We start from the raw sequence: 20,171 nt of genomic DNA, 5'->3' as shown, positions 1-20,171 counted from the left end.
CTGTGGAGATGACTTGACATCTAATAGACACAGCACTGTGGAGATGACCTGACATCTAATAGACACAGCACTGTGGAGATGACCTGACATCTAATAGACACAGCACTGTGGAGATGACCTGACATGGTATAGACACAGCACTGTAGAGATGATCTGAAATCTAATAGACACAGCACTGTGGAGATGACCTGACATGGTATAGACACAGCATTGTTGAGATGAGCTGACATTTAAACGACACAGCACTGTAGAGAGTACCTGCTATTTAATAGACACATCACTATAGAGATGACCTGATCTGGTGTAGACACAGCACTGTAGAGAGTTTCTGACGTTTAATAGACACATCAAAGTAGAGATGACCTGACATCTAATAGACACACCACAGTAGAGATGACCTGACATCAAATAGAATTATCACTGTAGAGATGATCTGACATCTAATAGACACAGCACTGTGGAGATGCCCTGACATCTAATAGACACAGCACTGTGGAGATTACATGACATCTAATAGACACAGCATTGTAGAGATTACATGACATCTAATAGACACAGCACTGTAGAGATTACATGACATCTAATAGACACAGCACTGTAGAGATTACATGACATCTAATACACACAGCACTGTGGAGATGACTTGACATCTAATAGACACAGCACTGTGGAGATGACCTGACATCTAATAGACACAGCACTGTGGAGATGACCTGACATCTAATAGACACAGCACTGTGGAGATGACCTGACATGGTATAGACACAGCACTGTAGAGATGATCTGACATCTAATAGACACAGCACTGTAGAGATGACCTGACATCTAATAGACACAGCACTGTGGAGATGACCTGACATGGTATAGACACAGCACTGTAGAGATGATCTGACATCTAATAGACACAGCACTGTAGAGATGACCTGACATCTAATAGACACAGCACTGTGGAGATGACCTGACATGGTATAGACACAGCACTGTAGAGATGACCTGACATCTAATAGACACAGCACTGTGGAGATGACCTGACATGGTATAGACACAGCATTGTTGAGATGAACTGACATTTAAACAACACAGCACTGTAGAGAGTACCTGCTATTTAATAGACACATCACTATAGAGATGACCTGATCTGGTGTAGACACAGCACTGTAGAGAGTTCCTGACGTTTAATAGACACATCACAGTAGATGTGACCTGACATTTAATAGACACCACTGTAGAGATTCTCTGACATCTAATGGATACAACACTGTAGAGATGACCTGACATGGAATAGACATATTTATTTATTTGATTTCAAATCAAATGTATTTATATAGCCCTTCTATCATCAGCTGATGTCTCAAAGTGCTGCACAGAACCCCAGCCTAAAACCCCAAACAGCAAGCAATGCAGGTGTAGAAGCACGGTGGCTAGGAAAAACTCCCTAGAAAGGCCAAAACCTAGGAATAAACCTAGAGAGGAACCAGGCTATGAGGGGTGGCCAGTCCTCTTCTGGCTGTGCCGGGTGGAGATTATAACAGAACTAGGCCAAGATGTTCAAATGTTCATAAATGACCAGCATGGTCAAATAATAATAATCACAGTAGTTGTCGAGGGAGCAGCAAGTCAGCACCTCAGGAGTAAATGTCAGTTGGCTTTTCATAGCCGATCATTAAGAGTATCTCTACACACTAATGCTATCTCTAGAGAGTTCAAAACAGCAGGTCTGGGACATGTAGCACGTCCGGTGAACAGGTCAGGAATCTATAGCCGCAGGCAGAACAGTTGAACCTGGAACAGCAGCACGCCCAGGTGGACTGGGGACAGCAAGAACACATCATGCCAGGTAGTCCTGAGGCATGTCCGTGGGTTCAGGTCCTCCGAGAGAGAGAAAGAAAAAGAGAAAGAGAGAATTAGAGAGAGCATACTTAAATTCAGACAGGACACCGGATAAGACAGGAGAAGTACTCCGGATATAACAAACTGATCCTAGCCCGCCGACACATAAACTACTGCAGCATAAATACTGGAGGCTGAGATAGGATGGATCGGGAGACACTGTGGCCCCATCCGATGATACCCCCGGACAGGGCCAAACAGGAAGGATATAACCCCACCCACTTTGCCAAAGCACAGCCCCCACACCACTAGAGGGATATCTTCAACCACCAACTTACCATCCTGAGACAAGGCCGAGTATAGCCCACAAAGATCTCCGCCACGGCACAACCCAAGGGGGGGTGCCAACCCAGACAGGAAGATCACATCAGTGACTCAACCCACTCAAGTGACGCACCCCTCCTAGGGACGGCATGAGAAGGCACCAGTAAGCAAGTGACTCAGCCCCTGTAATAGGGTTAGATGCAGAGAATTGCAGTGGATAGAGGGGAACCGGCCAGACAGAGACAGCAAGGGCGGTTCGTTGCTCCAGAGCCTTTCCGTTCACCTTCACACTCCTGGGCCAGACTACACTCAATCATATGACCCACTGAAAAGATGAATCTTCAGGAAAGACTTAAAGGTTGAGTCTGCGTCTCTCACACGGGTAGGCAGACCATTCCATAAAAATGGAGCTCTATAGGGACAATTAGGAGGCCTGCGTCTTGTGACCGTAGCGTATGTGTAGGTATGTAGGGCAGGACCAAATCAGAGAGATAGGTAGGAGCAAGCCCATGTAATGCTTTGTAGGTTAGCAGTAAAACCTTGAAATCAGCGCCTGCCTTAACAGGAAGCCAGTGTAGGGAGGCTAGCACTGGAGTAATAGCAGCCTTATTTAGCACTAACTGAAGTTTATTTAGTGCTTTATCCGGGTAGCCCGGATAGCAGAGCATTGCAGTGGTCTAACCTAGAAGTAACAAACGCATGGATTAATTTTTCTGCATTATTTTTGGACAGAAATTTTCTGCTTTTTGCAATGTTACATAGATGTAAAAAAGCTGGCCTTGAAACAGTCTTGATATGTTCGTCAAAAGAGAGATCAGGGTCCAGAGTAATGCCGAGGTCCTTCGCAGTTTTATTTGAGACGACTGTACAACCATTAAGATTAATTGTCAGATTCAACAGAAGATCTCTTTGTTTCTTGAGACCTAGAACAAGCATCTCTGTTTTGTCCGAGTTTAAAAGTAGAAAGTTTGCAGCCATCCACTTCCTTATGTCTGAAACACAGGTTTCTAGCGAGGGCAAATTTCGGACTTCACCATGTTTCATTGAAATGTACAGCTGTGTGTCATCCGCATAGCAGTGAAAGTTAACATTATGTTTTTGAATGACATCCCCAAGAGGTAAAATATATAGTGAAAACAATAGTGGTCCTAAAACAGAACCTTGAGTAACACCGGAATTTACAGTTGACTTCTCAGAGGACAAACCATTCACAGAGACAAACTATTTCATCTTCATTTAACCAGGCAGGCTAGTTGAGAACAAGTTCTCATTTTCAACTGCGTCCTGGCCAAGGTAAAGCTAAGCAGTGCGACACAAACACCAACACAGAGTTACTAATGGAATAAACAAACATACAGTCGATAATATAATAGAAAAAGTCTATATACAGTGTGTGCAAACATCATTGTAGAGATGACCTGACATCAAATAGACACACCACTGTAGAAATGACCTGACATGGTATAGACACATTTTTACTTTTACATTTTAGTAATTTAGCAGACACTCCAGAGAGACTTAAAGTTAGTGCACTCATCTTAAGGTAGCTAGGTGGGACAACCACATATCTCAGTCATAGTAAGTACCCTTCCCCTCAATAAAATATCTATCAACAAGTTCAGGGCTAGTAAGGGAGGGAAAAGTCAAGTGTGAGTGTTAGTTCACAAAAGGCTTTTTATTTTTGCAGGAGGTTCTGAGCAGCCACTTCGGCTCTGAACATCATGACCTAGAGCTGGGTAATCTCTTTTTTTTGTGATCACCGGGTAAGGCATATATCCACATTCTCAGGACCTTTTCAAACGTCCGAAATCAAAGTCTATTTGTAGTGATCAGCCTGGTAGAGGTGATCTGACATGGAAGAGACAAACCACTGTAGAGATGAGTGATGATATTATATTTATATATAATGCCACCATGTATTCTCATATAGTTACACAATAACTCAACAAGGAAAGTACTTCAGTGTGATACATGTCTAGTGAATGCTGTTAGAAAACATCAAGACTTGTAAAACACTGCAGGCTCCCATGTTGAATGAGAATAATAGACCACCACGCCTTTCACACGGTCTGATCTATTGGGGTCTGGACAGCAGTTGTTGCGGATCCGAGGAGGTGGGAGCGTGTGTGTGTGTGTGTGTGTGTATATGTGTGTGTGTGTGATGTTTTTGGAGTGTGTGCACGGGAATACCCTGTGGCCTCACCCCGGGAACACAGTGAGCCCAGGCTAGTAGAGCAGAGTAGAGTAGGGAGCATTTAGTGCCAGGAGCCATTATGGGATCATTTCTGCATGTGTCTCAGGGGAGGACAACCAAGGCCACTATATAGCTGCTAATCTAGAACACTGTGTTCAAAGATAAGTGGGTGTGTGTGTATGTGAGAAAGCAAGCAACTGAGGGGGTTGGTGTGCATGTGTGTGCATACATGTGTGTGTATGTGTGTGCATGTGTGTGCATGTGTGTAAATGTGTGTGCACGTGTGTGTATGTATGTGTGGTTACAGAAACAGAGTTTGAGAGTTTGTCTGTATTTGCACACATATGGCCTCGGGCACAGTGAGATGAGCAGCGCTGTAATTTAGGAGCTGGGCAAAAGGAGCCCGCCCTGTCCTGTCCTCACCTCTCTTCTCGGCCTGCCTGCCTAGCCCCAGGTAACAGCTCAGCCCACAGATCTCAGTCAGCTCTGACTGGAGACAACGGCCAATTTGCTGTGGGTAGTGGAGCACTCTGGGAGTGCTTGAGAAGGGGAGCTAGGCTTGTCAACAGATTAATGCACCAAACTGATTGACAGGAAGCCCTGCCATCATTCAGCTCGTACCCTCCACCACTCCTCACCCTGCCTGCCTGCCTTCCTACCTTCCTGCCTTCCTGCCTGCCTTCTTGCCTTCCTGCCTGCCTTCTTGCCTGCCTGCCTGCCTGTCTGCCTGCCTGCCTGCTTGCTTGCCATCCTGCCTAATTGCCTGTGTGCCTTCCTTCCTGCTTGCCTTCCTAGCTATGGAGAAAGCCATGTATCAACAAACAGCTGGAACAAGTCCTTGCAGCACTCTCCCTTCTCTCTTCTCTCTCAACAGCAGTCTTCCTTATTGGCTGTGACAGCTCATCCCAGTCATAGCCTTCCCAGGACATGTGTTGCTGTGCTATGGTCTGGACTCTGGGCAAGGGGAGAATTTTCCTCTAGCATTGCTCCTATTCAGCTATCAGAAACGTACCTGACACAAGCCCTGCTAATGCTTTCCAGATGAAGAGGGGGAGGGAGGTTAGGAAAATGAAAGGAAGGTGAGGAGAAGACTAGAGCGTATGGAAATAGACAGGAGAGGAACTCAGAGATAAAGAGAAGGAAGGACATTTCTGGACTGGACTGCAGTTGTAAGAGGAGAGAAAGCCTCCCCCTTTTTCTCCTCGTCCTCCTCTCACTCTCTTCTTGGCTGTTGATTGTCCGGTCAGTGACCTGCACAGTCATAGCTGGGGGAGTTTGTTTGGGCTCCACCCCTGCAGTGTCATTGTGGTCAGGTCACACACCGGCACCTGCTTTGATGTGTCCATATTTGAGGAGTTTTACCAGTCCATCCTGATGGCTGGGGGTTGGGGTCTGTGGTTTGGACTGGGGTCGACTGCACTCCTTGAAGCTCTTTGTCTCCATGCCAAGGGGCGACATAAAAGGACGAGCAAAATTAGAGTGGATGAGCTGAAATGACTATCCAGTAAAAAGGTGTGCTTATAATTATGTTGAGGATCTCTGCTTCAACTTAAAGGTCAGAGGTTGTGTTGTGTAACTCTAGTCAATCTTTTAATCATACAGAACAAACCATAACATAATTACCTGAAATAAAACCAAACATCCGAACCTCAACTGCCTCAGTGCTTTTATGGTGGCAGGAATTATATATGTACAGTATCTGTGTGTGTGTGTGCATGCGTGTGTGTTCATGTGTACATGAGCACACTGACTGTGTTTGAGTGTGCACGTGTAAATGTATATGCACGTGTGTTTGTGTATGTCCACGTGTGTTTGTGTATGTCCACGTGTGTTTGTGTATGTCCACATGTGTGTTTGTATATGTCCACGTGTGTTTGTGTATGTGCACGTGTGTGTATGTCCACATGTGTGTTTGTATATGTCCACGTGTGTTTGTATATGTGCAAGTGTGTGTTTGTGTATGTGCACATGTGTGTTTGTGTATGTCCACGTGTGTGTTTGTGTATGTGCACGTGTGTGTTTGTGTATGTGCACGTGTGTGTTTGTGTATGTCCACGTGTGTGTTTGTGTATGTCCACGTGTGTGTTTGTATATGTCCACGTGTGTGTTTGTGTATGTCCACGTGTGTGTTTGTATATGTCCACGTGTGTGTTTGTGTATGTCCACGTGTGTGTTTGTATATGTCCACATGTGTGTTTGTGTATGTCCACGTGTGTGTTTGTATATGTCCACGTGTGTGTTTGTGTATGTCCACGTGTGTGTTTGTATATGTCCACATGTGTGTTTGTGTATGTCCACGTGTGTGTTTGTATATGTCCACATGTGTGTTTGTGTATGTCCACGTGTGTGTTTGTATATGTCCACGTGTGTTTGTATATGTCCACGTGTGTGTTTGTATATGTCCACGTGTGTGTTTGTATATGTCCACGTGTGTGTTTGTATATGTCCACGTGTGTGTTTGTGTATGTCCACGTGTGTTTGTATATGTCCACGTGTGTGTTTGTATATGTCCACATGTGTGTTTGTATATGTCCACGTGTGTTTGTATATGTCCACGTGTGTGTTTGTATATGTCCACGTGTGTGTTTGTATATGTCCACGTGTGTGTTTGTATATGTCCACATGTGTGTTTGTATATGTCCACGTGTGTGTTTGTATATGTCCACGTGTGTTTGTATATGTCCATGTCCACGTGTGTTTGTATATGTCCACGTGTGTGTTTGTATATGTCCACGTGTGTTTGTGTGTTGTTTGTATATGTCCACGTGTGTTTGTATATGTCCACGTGTGTGTTTGTATATGTCCACGTGTGTGTTTGTATATGTCCACGTGTGTTTGTATATGTCCACGTGTGTGTTTGTATATGTCCACGTGTGTGTTTGTATATGTCCACGTGTGTGTTTGTATATGTCCACGTGTGTGTTTGTATATGTCCACGTGTGTTTGTATATGTCCACGTGTGTGTTTGTATATGTCCACGTGTGTGTTTGTATATGTCCACGTGTGTTTGTATATGTCCACGTGTGTTTGTATATGTCCACGTGTGTTTGTATATGTCCACGTGTGTGTTTGTATATGTCCACGTGTGTGTTTGTATATGTCCACGTGTGTGTTTGTATATGTCCACGTGTGTTTGTATATGTCCACGTGTGTTTGTATATGTCCACGTGTGTGTTTGTATATGTCCACGTGTGTTTGTATATGTCCACGTGTGTTTGTATATGTCCACGTGTGTTTGTATATGTCCACGTGTGTTTGTATATGTCCACGTGTGTGTTTGTATATGTCCACGTGTGTTTGTATATGTCCACGTGTGTTTGTATATGTCCACGTGTGTTTGTATATGTCCACGTGTGTGTTTGTATATGTCCACGTGTGTTTGTATATGTCCACGTGTGTTTGTATATGTCCACGTGTGTTTGTATATGTCCACGTGTGTGTTTGTATATGTCCACGTGTGTTTGTATATGTTTGTATATGTCCACGTGTGTTTGTATATGTCCACGTGTGTTTGTATATGTTCACGTGTGTGTTTGTATATGTCCACGTGTGTTTGTATATGTCCACGTGTGTTTGTATATGTCCACGTGTGTTTGTATATGTCCACGTGTGTTTGTATATGTGTGTTTGTATATGTCCACGTGTGTTTTGTATATGTCCACGTGTGTGTTTGTATATGTCCACGTGTGTTTGTATATGTCCACGTGTGTGTTTGTATATGTCCACGTGTGTGTTTGTATATGTCCACGTGTGTTTGTATATGTTCACGTGTGTGTTTGTATATGTCCACGTGTGTTTGTATATGTCCACGTGTGTGTTTGTATATGTTCACGTGTGTGTTTGTATATGTTCACGTGTGTGTTTGTATATGTCCACGTGTGTGTTTGTATATGTCCACGTGTGTGTTTGTATATGTCCACGTGTGTGTTTGTATATGTCCACGTGTGTGTTTGTATATGTCCACGTTTGTGTGTTTTTGTATATGTCACGTGTGTGTTTGTATATGTCCACGTGTGTGTTTGTATATGTCCACGTGTGTGTTTGTATATGTCCACGTGTGTGTTTGTATATGTCCACGTGTGTGTTTGTATATGTCCACGTGTGTGTTTGTATATGTCCACGTGTGTTTGTATATGTCCACGTGTGTGTTTGTATATGTCCACGTGTGTGTTTGTATATGTCCACGTGTGTGTTTGTATATGTCCACGTGTGTGTTTGTATATGTCCACGTGTGTGTTTGTATATAGGGCAGGGCAGCTCAACAACATCTCCAATCTTGTCTCAAAGATTGTATCCAGGTTAGCTCCACGTGTGTTTGTATATGTCCACGTTGTGTGTTTGTATATGTCCACGTGTGTGTTTGTATATGTCCACGTGTGTTTGTATATGTCCACACTGTGTGTTTGTATATGTCCACGTGTGTGTTTGTATATGTCCACGTGTGTGTTTGTAGTTTATGTCAATTTATGCGTGTGTTTGTATATGTCCACGTGTGTGTTTGTATATGTCCACAGTGTGTGTTTGTATATGTCCACGCTTTGTGTTTGTATATGTCCACGTGTGTGTTTGTATATGTCCACGTGTGTTTGTATATGTGTGTGTTTGTATATGTCCACGTGTGTTTGTATATGTCCACGTGTGTGTTTGTATATGTCCACGTGTGTTTGTATATGTCCACGTGTGTGTTTGTATATGTCCACGTGTGTTTGTATATGTCCACGTGTGTGTTTGTATATGTCCACGTGTGTTTGTATATGTCCACGTGTGTGTTTGTATATGTCCACGTGTGTGTTTGTATATGTCCACGTGTGTGTTTGTATATGTCCACGTGTGTGTTTGTATATGTCCACGTGTGTGTTTGTATATGTCCACGTGTGTTTGTATATGTCCACGTGTGTTTGTATATGTCCACGTGTGTTTGTATATGTCCACGTGTGTTTGTATATGTCCACGTGTGTGTTTGTATATGTCCACGTGTGTTTGTATATGTCCACGTGTGTGTTTGTATATGTCCACGTGTGTTTTTGTATATGTCCACGTGTGTTTGTATATGTCCACGTGTGTTTTGTATATGTCCACGTGTGTGTTTGTATATGTCCACGTGTGTTTCCATATGTCCATGTGTGTTTGTATATGTCCCGTGTGTGTTTGTATATGTCCACGTGTGTTTGTATATGTCCACGTGTGTGTTTGTATATGTCCACGTGTGTTTGTATATGTCCACGTGTGTTTGTATATGTCCACGTGAGTGTGTTTGTATATTGACATTTTGTATATGTCCACGTGTGTGTTTGTATATGTCCACGTGTGTTTGTATATGTCCGTGTGTTTGTATTGTCCACGTGTGGGTTGAAATATGTCCACGTGTGTGTTTGTATATGTCCACGTGTGTGTTTGTATATGTCCACGTGTGTTTGTATTTGTTTATATGTCCACGTGTGTGTTTGTATATGTCACGTGTGTGTTTGTATATGTGTGTGTTTGTATATGTCCACGTGTGTGTTTGTATATGTCCACGTGTGTGTTTGTATATGTCCACGTGTGTGTTTGTATATGTCCACGTGTGTTTGTATATGTCCACGTGTGTTTGTTATGTCACGTGTGTGTTTGTATGTATGTCCACGTGTGTGTTTGTATATGTCCACGTGTGTGTTTGTATATGTCCACGTGTGTGTTTGTATATGTCCACGTGTGTGTTTGTATATGTCCACGTGTGTGTTTGTATATGTCCACGTGTGTGTTTGTATATGTCCACGTGTGTGTTTGTATATGTCCACGTGTGTGTTTGTATATGTCCACGTGTGTTTGTATATGTCCACGTGTGTTTGTATATGTCCACGTGTGTGTTTGTATATGTCCACGTGTGTGTTTGTATATGTCCACGTGTGTGTTTGTATATGTCCACGTGTGTTTGTATATGTCCACGTGTGTTTGTATATGTCCACGTGTGTGTTTGTATATGTCCACTGTGTGTGTTTGTATATGTCCACGTGTGTTTGTTTGTCCACGTGTGTTTATGTCCACGTGTGTTTGTATATGTCCACGTGTGTTTGTATATGTCCACGTGTGTTTGTATATGTCCACGTGTGTTTGTATATGTCCACGTGTGTTTGTATATGTCCACGTGTGTTTGTATATGTCCACGTGTGTTTGTTTGTCCACGTGTGTTTGTATATGTCCACGTGTGTTTGTATATGTCCACGTGTGTTTGTATATGTCCACGTGTGTTTGTATATGTCCACGTGTGTTTGTATATGTCCACGTGTGTTTGTATATGTCCACGTGTGTTTGTATATGTCCACGTGTGTGTTTGTATATGTCCACGTGTGTTTGTATATGTCCACGTGTGTGTTTGTATATGTCCACGTGTGTTTGTATATGTAGCACGTTGTGTATATGTCCACGTGTGTTTGTATACGTGTGTTTGTATATGTCCACGTGTGTTTGTATATGTCCACGTCTGTTTGTATATGTCCACGTGTGTTTGTATATGTCCACGTGTGTGTTTGTATATGTCCACATGTGTTTGTATATGTCCACGTGTGTGTTTGTATATGTCCACGTGTGTGTTTGTGTATCTCCACGTGTGTGTTTGTGTACGCACACGTTTGAATTTGTATATATGCATGTGTGTGTTTGTGTATGCGTGCGTGCTTGCGTGCGTGTATGTTTGTGTATGCATGTGTTTGTGTATGCATACGTGTGTTTGTGAATGCGTACATGTTTGTTTGTGTATGCGTACGTGTGTGTTTGTGAATGCTTACACGTGTGTTTGTGTATGTGTGTATGCGTGTATGTGTGCTTTACTTTACTATTTTTGTTTTTGGCAACTTAAACTTTTACTTTACTACATTCCTATAGAAAATAATGTACTTTTACTCCATACATTTTCCCTGACACCCAGAAGTACTCGTTACATTTTGAATGCTTAGCAGGACAGAAAATTCCAATTCACTCACTTATCAAGAGAGCATCCCTGGTCATCCCTACTGCCTCTGATCTGGCGAACTCACTAAACACATGCTTCTTTTGTGTCACGCCCTGACCATAGTTTGCTTTGTATGTTTCTATGTTTTGTTTGGTCAGGGTGTGATCTGAGTGGGCATTCTATGTTACATGTCTAGTTTGTCTATTTCTATGTTTGGTCTGATATGGTTCTCAATCAGAGGCAGGTGTTAGTCATTGTCTCTGATTGGGAACCATATTTAGGTAGCCTGTTTGGTGTTGGGTTTTTGTGGGTGATTGTTCCTGTCTCTGTGTTTGTTTTCACCAGATAGGGCTGTTTAGGTTTTCTCACGTTTATTGTTTTGTTAGTCTATTCATGTATTGTTTTGTTAGTCTATTCATGTATAGTTTTCTTTATTAAAGAACCATGAATAGAAACCACACCGCATTTTGGTCCGCCTCTCCTTCAACTCAAGAAAACCGTTACAGTTTGTAAATGATGTCTCAGTGTTGGAGTGTGTCTATTCTAAAAAAAATGTCAAATGTAAAAAATGATGCCATCTTTTTTGCGTAATGTGAGGAATTTTAAATGATTTATACCTGAATTACATTTGCTTTGGTACTTAAGTATATTTAAAACCAAATACTTTTAGACTTTTACTTTTCCTAAGTAGTATTTTACAAGGTGACTTTCACTTTTACTTGAGTCTTCTTCTGTTAAGGTATCTTTACTTTTACTTTTACTCAAGTATGATACTTTTCTATTACTGTGTAAGAGCACTCTGATGGAGTTAAAGCCTGATGGGGTTAAAGCCCTTTCCAGCCTTATGCAAGTCAACAATTCTTCATCTTGGTTCTTCTGAGATCTCTTTTGCTCGAGGCATGGTTCACATCAGGCAATGCCTCTTGTAAATAGCAAACTCAAATTTTGTGAGTGTTCTTTATGGGGCAGGGCAGCTCTAACCAACATCTCCAATCTTATCTCAAAGATTGTACTCCAGGTTAGCTGACTCATGACTCCAATTAGCTTTTGGAGAAGTCATTAGCCTAGGGGTTCACATATTTTATCCAACCTACACTGTGAATGTTTAAATGATGTATTCGTATTCAATATAGACAAGAAAAAATACAATAATTTGTGTGTTATTAGTTTAAGCAGACTGTTTGTCTATTGTTGTGACAGTTTATGACCAATTTATGCAGAAATCCAGATAATTCCAAAGGGTTCACAATTTTTCTTGCCACCCTCTCTGTATGTACTAAAACGGAATCACATGGCCTTAGGGAGTGTTAAATATGTTTGTTTTTCTCTGACTACAGAAACCATGATGGAAAAGACAAGCAGTGACCCTACTTCAAACACATGCTTTAACCCCATCAGGCTTTACAAAAGTATCTCTAAAAGCCTTGATATTCATCAGTCCACGGTAAGACAAATTGTCTATAAATAGAGAAAGTTCAGCAATGTTGCTACTCTCCCCAGAAGTGGCAATCCTGCAAAGATACTTGCAAGAGCATAGCGCAGAATGCTCAATGAGGTTAAGAAGAATCCTAGAGTGTTAGCTAAAGACGTACAGAAATCTATGGAACATGCTAACATCTCTGTTGACGAGTCTACGATACGTAAAACACTAAACAAGAATGGTGTTCATGGGAGGACACCACGGAAGGAGCCACTGCTATCTAAAAAAAACATTGCTGCATGTCTGAAGTTCACAAAATATTATTTGGATGTTCCAGTAGTGCTGGCAAAATATTCTGTGGACAGATGAAACTAAAGTTGAGGTTTTTGGAAGGAACACACAACACTATGTGTGGAGAAAAAAGGCACAGCACAGCAAATAATCAAAACCTCATCCTAACTGTGAAGTATGGCGAAGGGAGCATCATGGTTTGAAGCTACTTTGCAGCCTCAGCTTGCTATAATAAACAGAAAAATGAATTCCCAATTTTATCAAGACATTTTGCAGGAGAATGTAAGGCTATTTGTCCAACCAATTGAAGCTCAACAGAAGTTGGGTGATGCAACAGGACAACAACTCAAAACACAGAAGTAAATCAACAGCAAAATGGCTTCAACAGAAGAAAATACACCTTCTAGAGTGACCCAGTCAGAGTCCTGACCTCATCCCGATTGAGATGCTGGGGCATGACCTCAAGAGAGTGGTTCAGACCAGACATCCCAAGAATATTGCTGAACTGAAACAGTTTTGTAAAAAGGAATGGTTCAAAATTCCTCCTGACCGTTGTGCAGGTCTGATCTGTAAAAAACATTTGGTTGAGGTTATTGCTGCCAAAGGAGGGTCAACCAGTTATTAAATCAAAGGGTTCACATACTTTTCCCATCCTGCACTGTGAATGTTTACATGGTGTGTTCAATAAAGACATGAAAACATATCATTTTTTTGTGTGTTATTAGTTTAAGCAGACTGTGTTTGTCTATTGTTGTGACTTAGATGAAGATCAGACCAAATTTGATGACCAATTTATGCAGAAGTCCAGGTAATTCCAAAGGTTTCACATACTTTTTCTTGTATATACATGTTGAATATCTTAAACCCCCCACTCCCCCCCAAAAACATATACTAGCACTGACGATGCTGATAACTACTTTGTTGAGGGAAAATGTACTTGCTACGATTGTGATACAGTATGTTGTTCTTTCACCTAGCTCTCTTTAAGATGAATGTAACTCAGCTGGACCAGAGCATCTGCTGAATTATAAAATGGTCAACATGTAAATGTAATGTTGTGTCATCTGTTGCTGGTTATTGCAATGCTTACATGTGACTACAGCAGCTAATACAAAGTGATGGTTCTCAGCTACACAGTGAGTGACAACAGTAATCATTGCACAGTAACAGAAAGACAAAGCGACAGCACAGAATGGATAAGTGGTCAGGTTGGAGACCTAACAAGGATAAACAGAAACCTGGAAAACAATATCTCCTCACTTCATCTACACACACACACACACACACACACACACACACACACACACACACACACACACACACACACACACACACACACACACACACACACACACACACACACACACACACACACACACACACACACACACACACACACACACACACACACGGATACGCACGCAAGCACACACACACACCTCCCAGCAGCAGCCAGCCGGATGGAGGTCTTTGTTCTCGGCTCTGACAGAGAGCCAGCGTCTCAGGAGGCACATGTTGAAGTTGAAAGCTCAACAGCTCTCTGAAGTGGTACCTTTCATGTTGCACATTGTACTGGTACTGCTAGAAGAAAAGCAACATAAGCCCAAAGACAAACTTATTTCAAAAGGAATGGATGCCAATAACACATCTCTTAGTAAAGTCTGCATCAACCCCATCCAGAATATCTGATGATGGCAGTGATGTGTGGCTCCAAAAGGAGCAGATGACATTTAGAACATGTTTTTTTACAAATGTAATGTTATAAGCAGCAGTTTAGAGCTATTGACTAAGTGAGAGCTACATTATCAGTTGACATGTGTGGCTCTACTCAGGCTTGACTCTACTCTGAGGTCAGGAGAACATGTCGAAGCAGGCAACTGGTGTTGGGCCCTACAGCATATGTGAGATTTACAGTAATTGTCCCTCAGGTGTCAATGCGAGATGTGCGAGTGTGTGTGTGAGCGAGCGTGTGTGTGCGCATGCGTGCATGTGTGTGTGTGTGTTTATTTGCATGTGTGCTCTCAGATGAGTCACACATTGTGGTCACATGTTCTGTCATTTAAGAACCCTCTGTAATGACTGTAGGCATTAGATGCTTCTGATCGTAATGATGCTTAAGTGGTGTGACTGGGCTGCTTAAGGCCTGCTGACTGTTCCAATAAAGACTTACAGCAGCAGGAGGAGAGCAGGGCAGAAAGTCTAAAACATATTAGAGAAGAGCCATGTAGATGTGGTGTTCCAGGACTGGGGGTTAAAGAAAATGGTGGCAAATTACTATACATTTAGTACTAGTCAAAGTCCAGCTATGCTCAAGGTTCTGGTTAGATAAGGTGTTAGATAAGGTGTTAGATAAGGCCCTACAACAGTAGAAAGAGTGCTCAGGGACAAGCCACTGTCCCTGATCTTGGATCGGATTTCTCCAACCTGTGCCAAGTGCAACAGTTCCCCCTCTAGCAGCCCAACATCCTCCTACCCTCTTGCCCCCTTTACCCCCAGTACCCCACTTCACCTATTGTACCTCAGAGTGCCATCTCCCCGCTGATCAGTGCCCTCTGAACAATGTGAAACATCATAGAAAACATCATCAGGGCATTAAAAAGGAAATAAAAAGAGTGATGACGAGACAATAACATTTGATTCTCTTTTCCCTTCACTTGGGGGAGGGAGTGGAAGTAATCCTCTTTTTGGGTTGTTTTTGGACTCTTTACGAGAGAGAGAGAGAGAGAGAGAGAGAGAGAGAGAGAGAGAGAGAGAGAGAGAGAGAGAGAGAGAGAGAGAGAGAGAGAGAGAGAGAGAGAGAGAGAGAGAGAGAGAGAGAGAGAGAGAGAGAGAGAGAGAGAGAGAGAGAGAGAGAGAGAGAGAGAGAGAGAGAGAGAGAGAGAGAGAGAGAGAGAGAGAGAGAGAGAGAGAGAGAGAGAGAGAGAGAGAGAGAGAGAGAGAGAGAGAGAGAGAGAGAGAGAGAGACTGCTTTCATAAGGAGTTCATTTTGATTTAAAACAATAAGGCAGACTCCATTGAGATTGGCCTGGATGACAGAGTAATCTCCTGTGATGTCCAGACTGGGCTCGGGAGGGCTGACGGGCTGGACAGACGCCAAGACAACCAACCACTCTGCTTCAATAGGGAGGTAGACAGAGAGACAGAGCAAGAAAGAGAGAGAGAGCGAGAAAGGGAATGACAAACACACTCATAAGACCCAGGTTAGCAAGTGTTACCTGTTAAATGTTTTGTTTCTTGTTGTTCTGAACGAGTTTTGCTGTGTTGGTCTGTGTTGCTTACTGTGCACTGTTGACGAACTACTACCTGTAGTGTGGGCAAATTAAAGGTTGCCATGGGTTTAATCCAATGGACCTGTTGGTTGGTCGATGTGAATGTACATCGTTGTCTTCAGTCTACCATTCCACTGTGCTTTAAAGTGTTTGGAGAAGCATTAGGAGGAGTAATTACCAAGAAACACACACACAGACACACACCCCTCTGTAATTCAGTATATTCTAATAACAACTCTAATGAGAACCCCATGATGGGGTAGTGGTTTACAGCCAGAAGCTGGGACTAGTGTTAGATAATGACTTCTTTGATACATGTATTATTTTGAGAGGACGGAGTAACATTAGCACGATAAACTCTTCCCTCCTGAATCATCTTCTGTTTGGCTGATTCTATTAGAAGAGCAGAATAAGTAAGGTCTAACATGGCACATTCACTTTACTCAGCCTCCAAGAAAGACATTAATCTGGCGCTATCAACAATAAGCCACTTTCTAAAGGAAAGTTAAGACAAAATGTTGTTGTTGACTGGGTCAGTGAGGGGAATGGTTGTCTTTACAGAGACCCAAATTCATTTTTGATTGAGTTGATTTGAGGTACTGTAGGTAACACCAACGTTTCTGGGAAAAGAATGTTCTCATACACCAAAACTTTTTTACATTTCAGAGCTGGACAAAGCAAAGAAACAGATATTCCCTAAATCCTTGTTATAGCCTAATTGAATTCTAAATTGATCTATGGTACACACAGTCCCAGAGTCTTCCCTGATGTTTACCAGCAGAACACAGTGTGGGGCTAGTTCTGATAAGAGGCTATTTATGAGCAGTTTGTACCCAGGCCTGGTGCCTGGAGGTGGGGTGGGTGTGTGACAGGCCCTAGCACAGCTGTTCACACAAAACCCTTTAACACAACACAGTGGTCAAGAGGGCACACTCACTCACTGGTAATAAAGTTTTGTCAGGTGTGGGCGGGGGGACAAACGGGTGCTCTGCCTCCCCCCGGCCAGACTCAGTGTACGTAGACTGGGAGACATGAGGCTTTAGGGATGGTGTGCTTGTGGAAGGGATGTCCTGACTAAGATGATCCACTCTTTGTCCAAATACTCATCCACTATGCAGACACTTGCATGTCATTTACTTTTTGTCTGGTGCACAAACTGACTGTTGCAAAACCTACTGAATATCATGGAGGTGACTGAAGTAGTAGTATTCCTAAAATAGTTTTGATCACACAAAGCTAGACTTTGTCAGCAGAAAGAAACCTCAAAGATATTAGTCCATGTGATTGTTTCCCAGCCATAAAGGAGAGTGGTTTGGTAAAGACACTGTCTGATTCTGACAGTGACATATACTGAACAAAAATATAAACGCAACATGCAGCAATTTCAATTTTTGTTACCGAGTTACAGTTCATATAAGGAAATCAGTCAATTGAAATCAATTCTTTAGACCCTAATCTAGGAATTTCACATGACTGGGCAGGGGCGCAGCCAGTCAGAATGAGTTTTTCCCCACAAAGGGGCTTTATTACAGACAGAAGTACTCCTCAGTTTCATCAGCTGTCCGGGTGGCTGGTGTCAGATAATCCCAAAGGTGAAGAAGCCGGATGTGGAGGTCCTTGGCTGGTGTGGTTACACGTGGTCTGTGGTTGTGAGGCCGATTGTACGGACTGACAAATTCTCTAAAACGATGTTGAAGACAGCTTATGGTAGAGAAATTAACATTCAATGATCTTGCATCAGCTCTGGTGGACATTCCTGTAGTCAGCATGCTAATTGCACTCTCCCTCTAAACTTGAGGCATCTGTGGCATTGTGTGGTTGGACAATACTTCACTTTTTAGAGTGGCCTTTTATTGTCCCCAGCACAAGGTGCACCTGTGTAATGATCATGCTGTATAATCACCTTCTTGATATGCCACGCCTGTTAGGTTGATGGAGTATCTTGGCAAATGAGAAATGTTCACTAACAGGGATGTAAACAAATTTATGAACAAAATGTGAGAGAAAATCAGCTTTCTGTGCATATGGAACATTTCTGGGATCAACACTTTACATGTTGCGTTCATATTTTTGTTCAGTATAATGTGGCGATATCACTCATGCATCATCAATTTTGTCTGTTGCTCTCTTCTCTCTTTTCAAGTCAGACCTGACCACAGGCGTAACCACAATGAGACATGATGTGTATACTCACACCATCACACACACAGGCACACACACACACGTACAGGCACGCTTGTATGTACACACACACACAAACACACGCACATGCAAGCATGCACCCGCACACACACACACTAAAACACTAGACTCTACTACAGTGACAAAAACAAAATGTGCTTCCCTTTGACGTGCCTTCTGCTCTCACCAAATTCCCAGAAGAAATACATGAACTTGACATCCAGGTAAAGCTAGTTGTTTTGGAAACATAACGTACATGAAACAGTGAAATGGGGTAACTCAGTAAGACCTCGTTCCATGTGCAGAACTCTCTGGCTTTGTGATAGAAATGAGGTAGATACATTGAAATATGTGTATGAGCCCGGTACAGAAGTCTGTCTGAATGAGATAGTCCAGGCAGACAACATTGATAAGATGGCAAGTTATGAGTTGGTTTCATAACCCACAGCATGGGCCCGTCCTCATACACACTCTGTTTCATTCAGAGAGGCAGGGAGTGAGGGCAACACAGGATATCCTGTTCAGCCTCTTTAACTTGCTGGGTCACTCGGTCTCTCTTTCCTCTCTACATGGCGTTAACGTGGATAGCTTGAAGCCAAATAGTAAAGTGGTTGTTATGGAATGCACTCTTACTAAAAGGGATAGAAACAGAAAGAGACCAGGGTAAGAGAGATAGATAAAAAAAAAGTGAATGAGTTAAAAATCATATTAGAGAGCTGTGTGTTGTGCTCACTGGCCCTTTAATAAGCGGGGTGAAGCAGTCCCCTTGGGGCTGAGGCTGGGTTAACGGTTGCATGGGACTGGGTTCAGGGCTGCATGGGGCTGGGGCTGGGGATGGGTTCAGGGCTGCATTGGGTTGGGTTCATGATTGAATTGGCCTGGGTTCAGATTTGCATGGGGCTGGGTTTGGGACTGCATGGGGCTGGGTTCGCGACTGCATGGGGCTGGGTTTGGGACTGCATGGGGCTGGGTTCGCGACTGCATGGGGTTTGGGTTCTGGACTGCATGGGGCTGGGTTTGGGCTGCATGGGGCTGGGTTCGGGACTGCATGGGGCTGGGTTCCGGACTGCATGGGGCTGGGTTCCGGACTGCATGGGGCTGGGTTCCGGACTGCATGGAGTTGGGTTCTGGACTGCATGGGGTTGGGTTCGGTACTGCATGGGCTGGGTTCCAGACTGCATGGGGTTGGGTTCGGGACTGCATGGGATTGGGTTTGGGATTGGGGTTGGGTTCTGGACTGCATGGGGCTGGGTTCGGGACTGCATGGGGCTGGGCTGGGGACTGCATGGGGCTGGGTTCTGGACTGCATGGGGCTGGGTTCTGGACTGCATGGGGCTGGGTTCTGGACTGCATGGGGCTGTGTTCGGGACTGCATGGGGCTGGGTTCGGTACTGCATGGGGCTGGGTTCGGTACTGCATGGGGCTGGGTTTGGTACTGCATGGGGCTGGGTTCGGTACTGCATGGGGCTGTGTTCAGGGCTGCATGGGACTGGGAATTGATTCAGGGCTGCATTGGTCTGAGGTTCAGCTTTGCATGGGGTTCAGGGCTGCATGGGGCTGGGTTCAGAGCTGCATGGGGCTGGGTTCAGAGCTGCATGGGGCTGGGTTCAGAGCTGCAAGGGGCTAGGTTCAGAGCTGCATGGGGCTAGGTTCAGAGCTGCATGGGGCTAGGTTCAGCGCTGCATGTGGCTGAGGCTGTGTTCAGGGCTGCATGTGGCTGAGGCTGGGTTCAGG

General features: G+C 43.5%; 1 protein-coding gene across 1 annotated transcript; it reads right to left on the bottom strand.

Annotated features, from left to right (window-relative positions):
• Window positions 1-19,321: 19,321 nt before the first annotated feature.
• LOC124001382 (vegetative cell wall protein gp1-like) lies at window positions 19,322-19,900 on the bottom strand. The gene has a single exon (XM_046308136.1). It carries the CDS (start codon window positions 19,898-19,900, stop codon window positions 19,322-19,324), a length of 579 nt encoding a protein of 192 aa, XP_046164092.1.
• Between the last annotated feature and the right edge of the window lie 271 nt (window positions 19,901-20,171).

Source organism: Oncorhynchus gorbuscha, linkage group LG17 (genome assembly GCF_021184085.1).
Source record: "Oncorhynchus gorbuscha isolate QuinsamMale2020 ecotype Even-year linkage group LG17, OgorEven_v1.0, whole genome shotgun sequence".
Lineage (NCBI taxonomy): Eukaryota > Metazoa > Chordata > Actinopteri > Salmoniformes > Salmonidae > Oncorhynchus > Oncorhynchus gorbuscha.
This window is presented reverse-complemented; position numbering and strand designations above follow the sequence as displayed.

Coding starts and splice junctions, on each gene's coding strand:
- LOC124001382 (XM_046308136.1), bottom strand. CDS start 19,900: ATGCAGTACCGAACCCAGCCCCATGCAGTACCAAACCCAGCCCCATGC.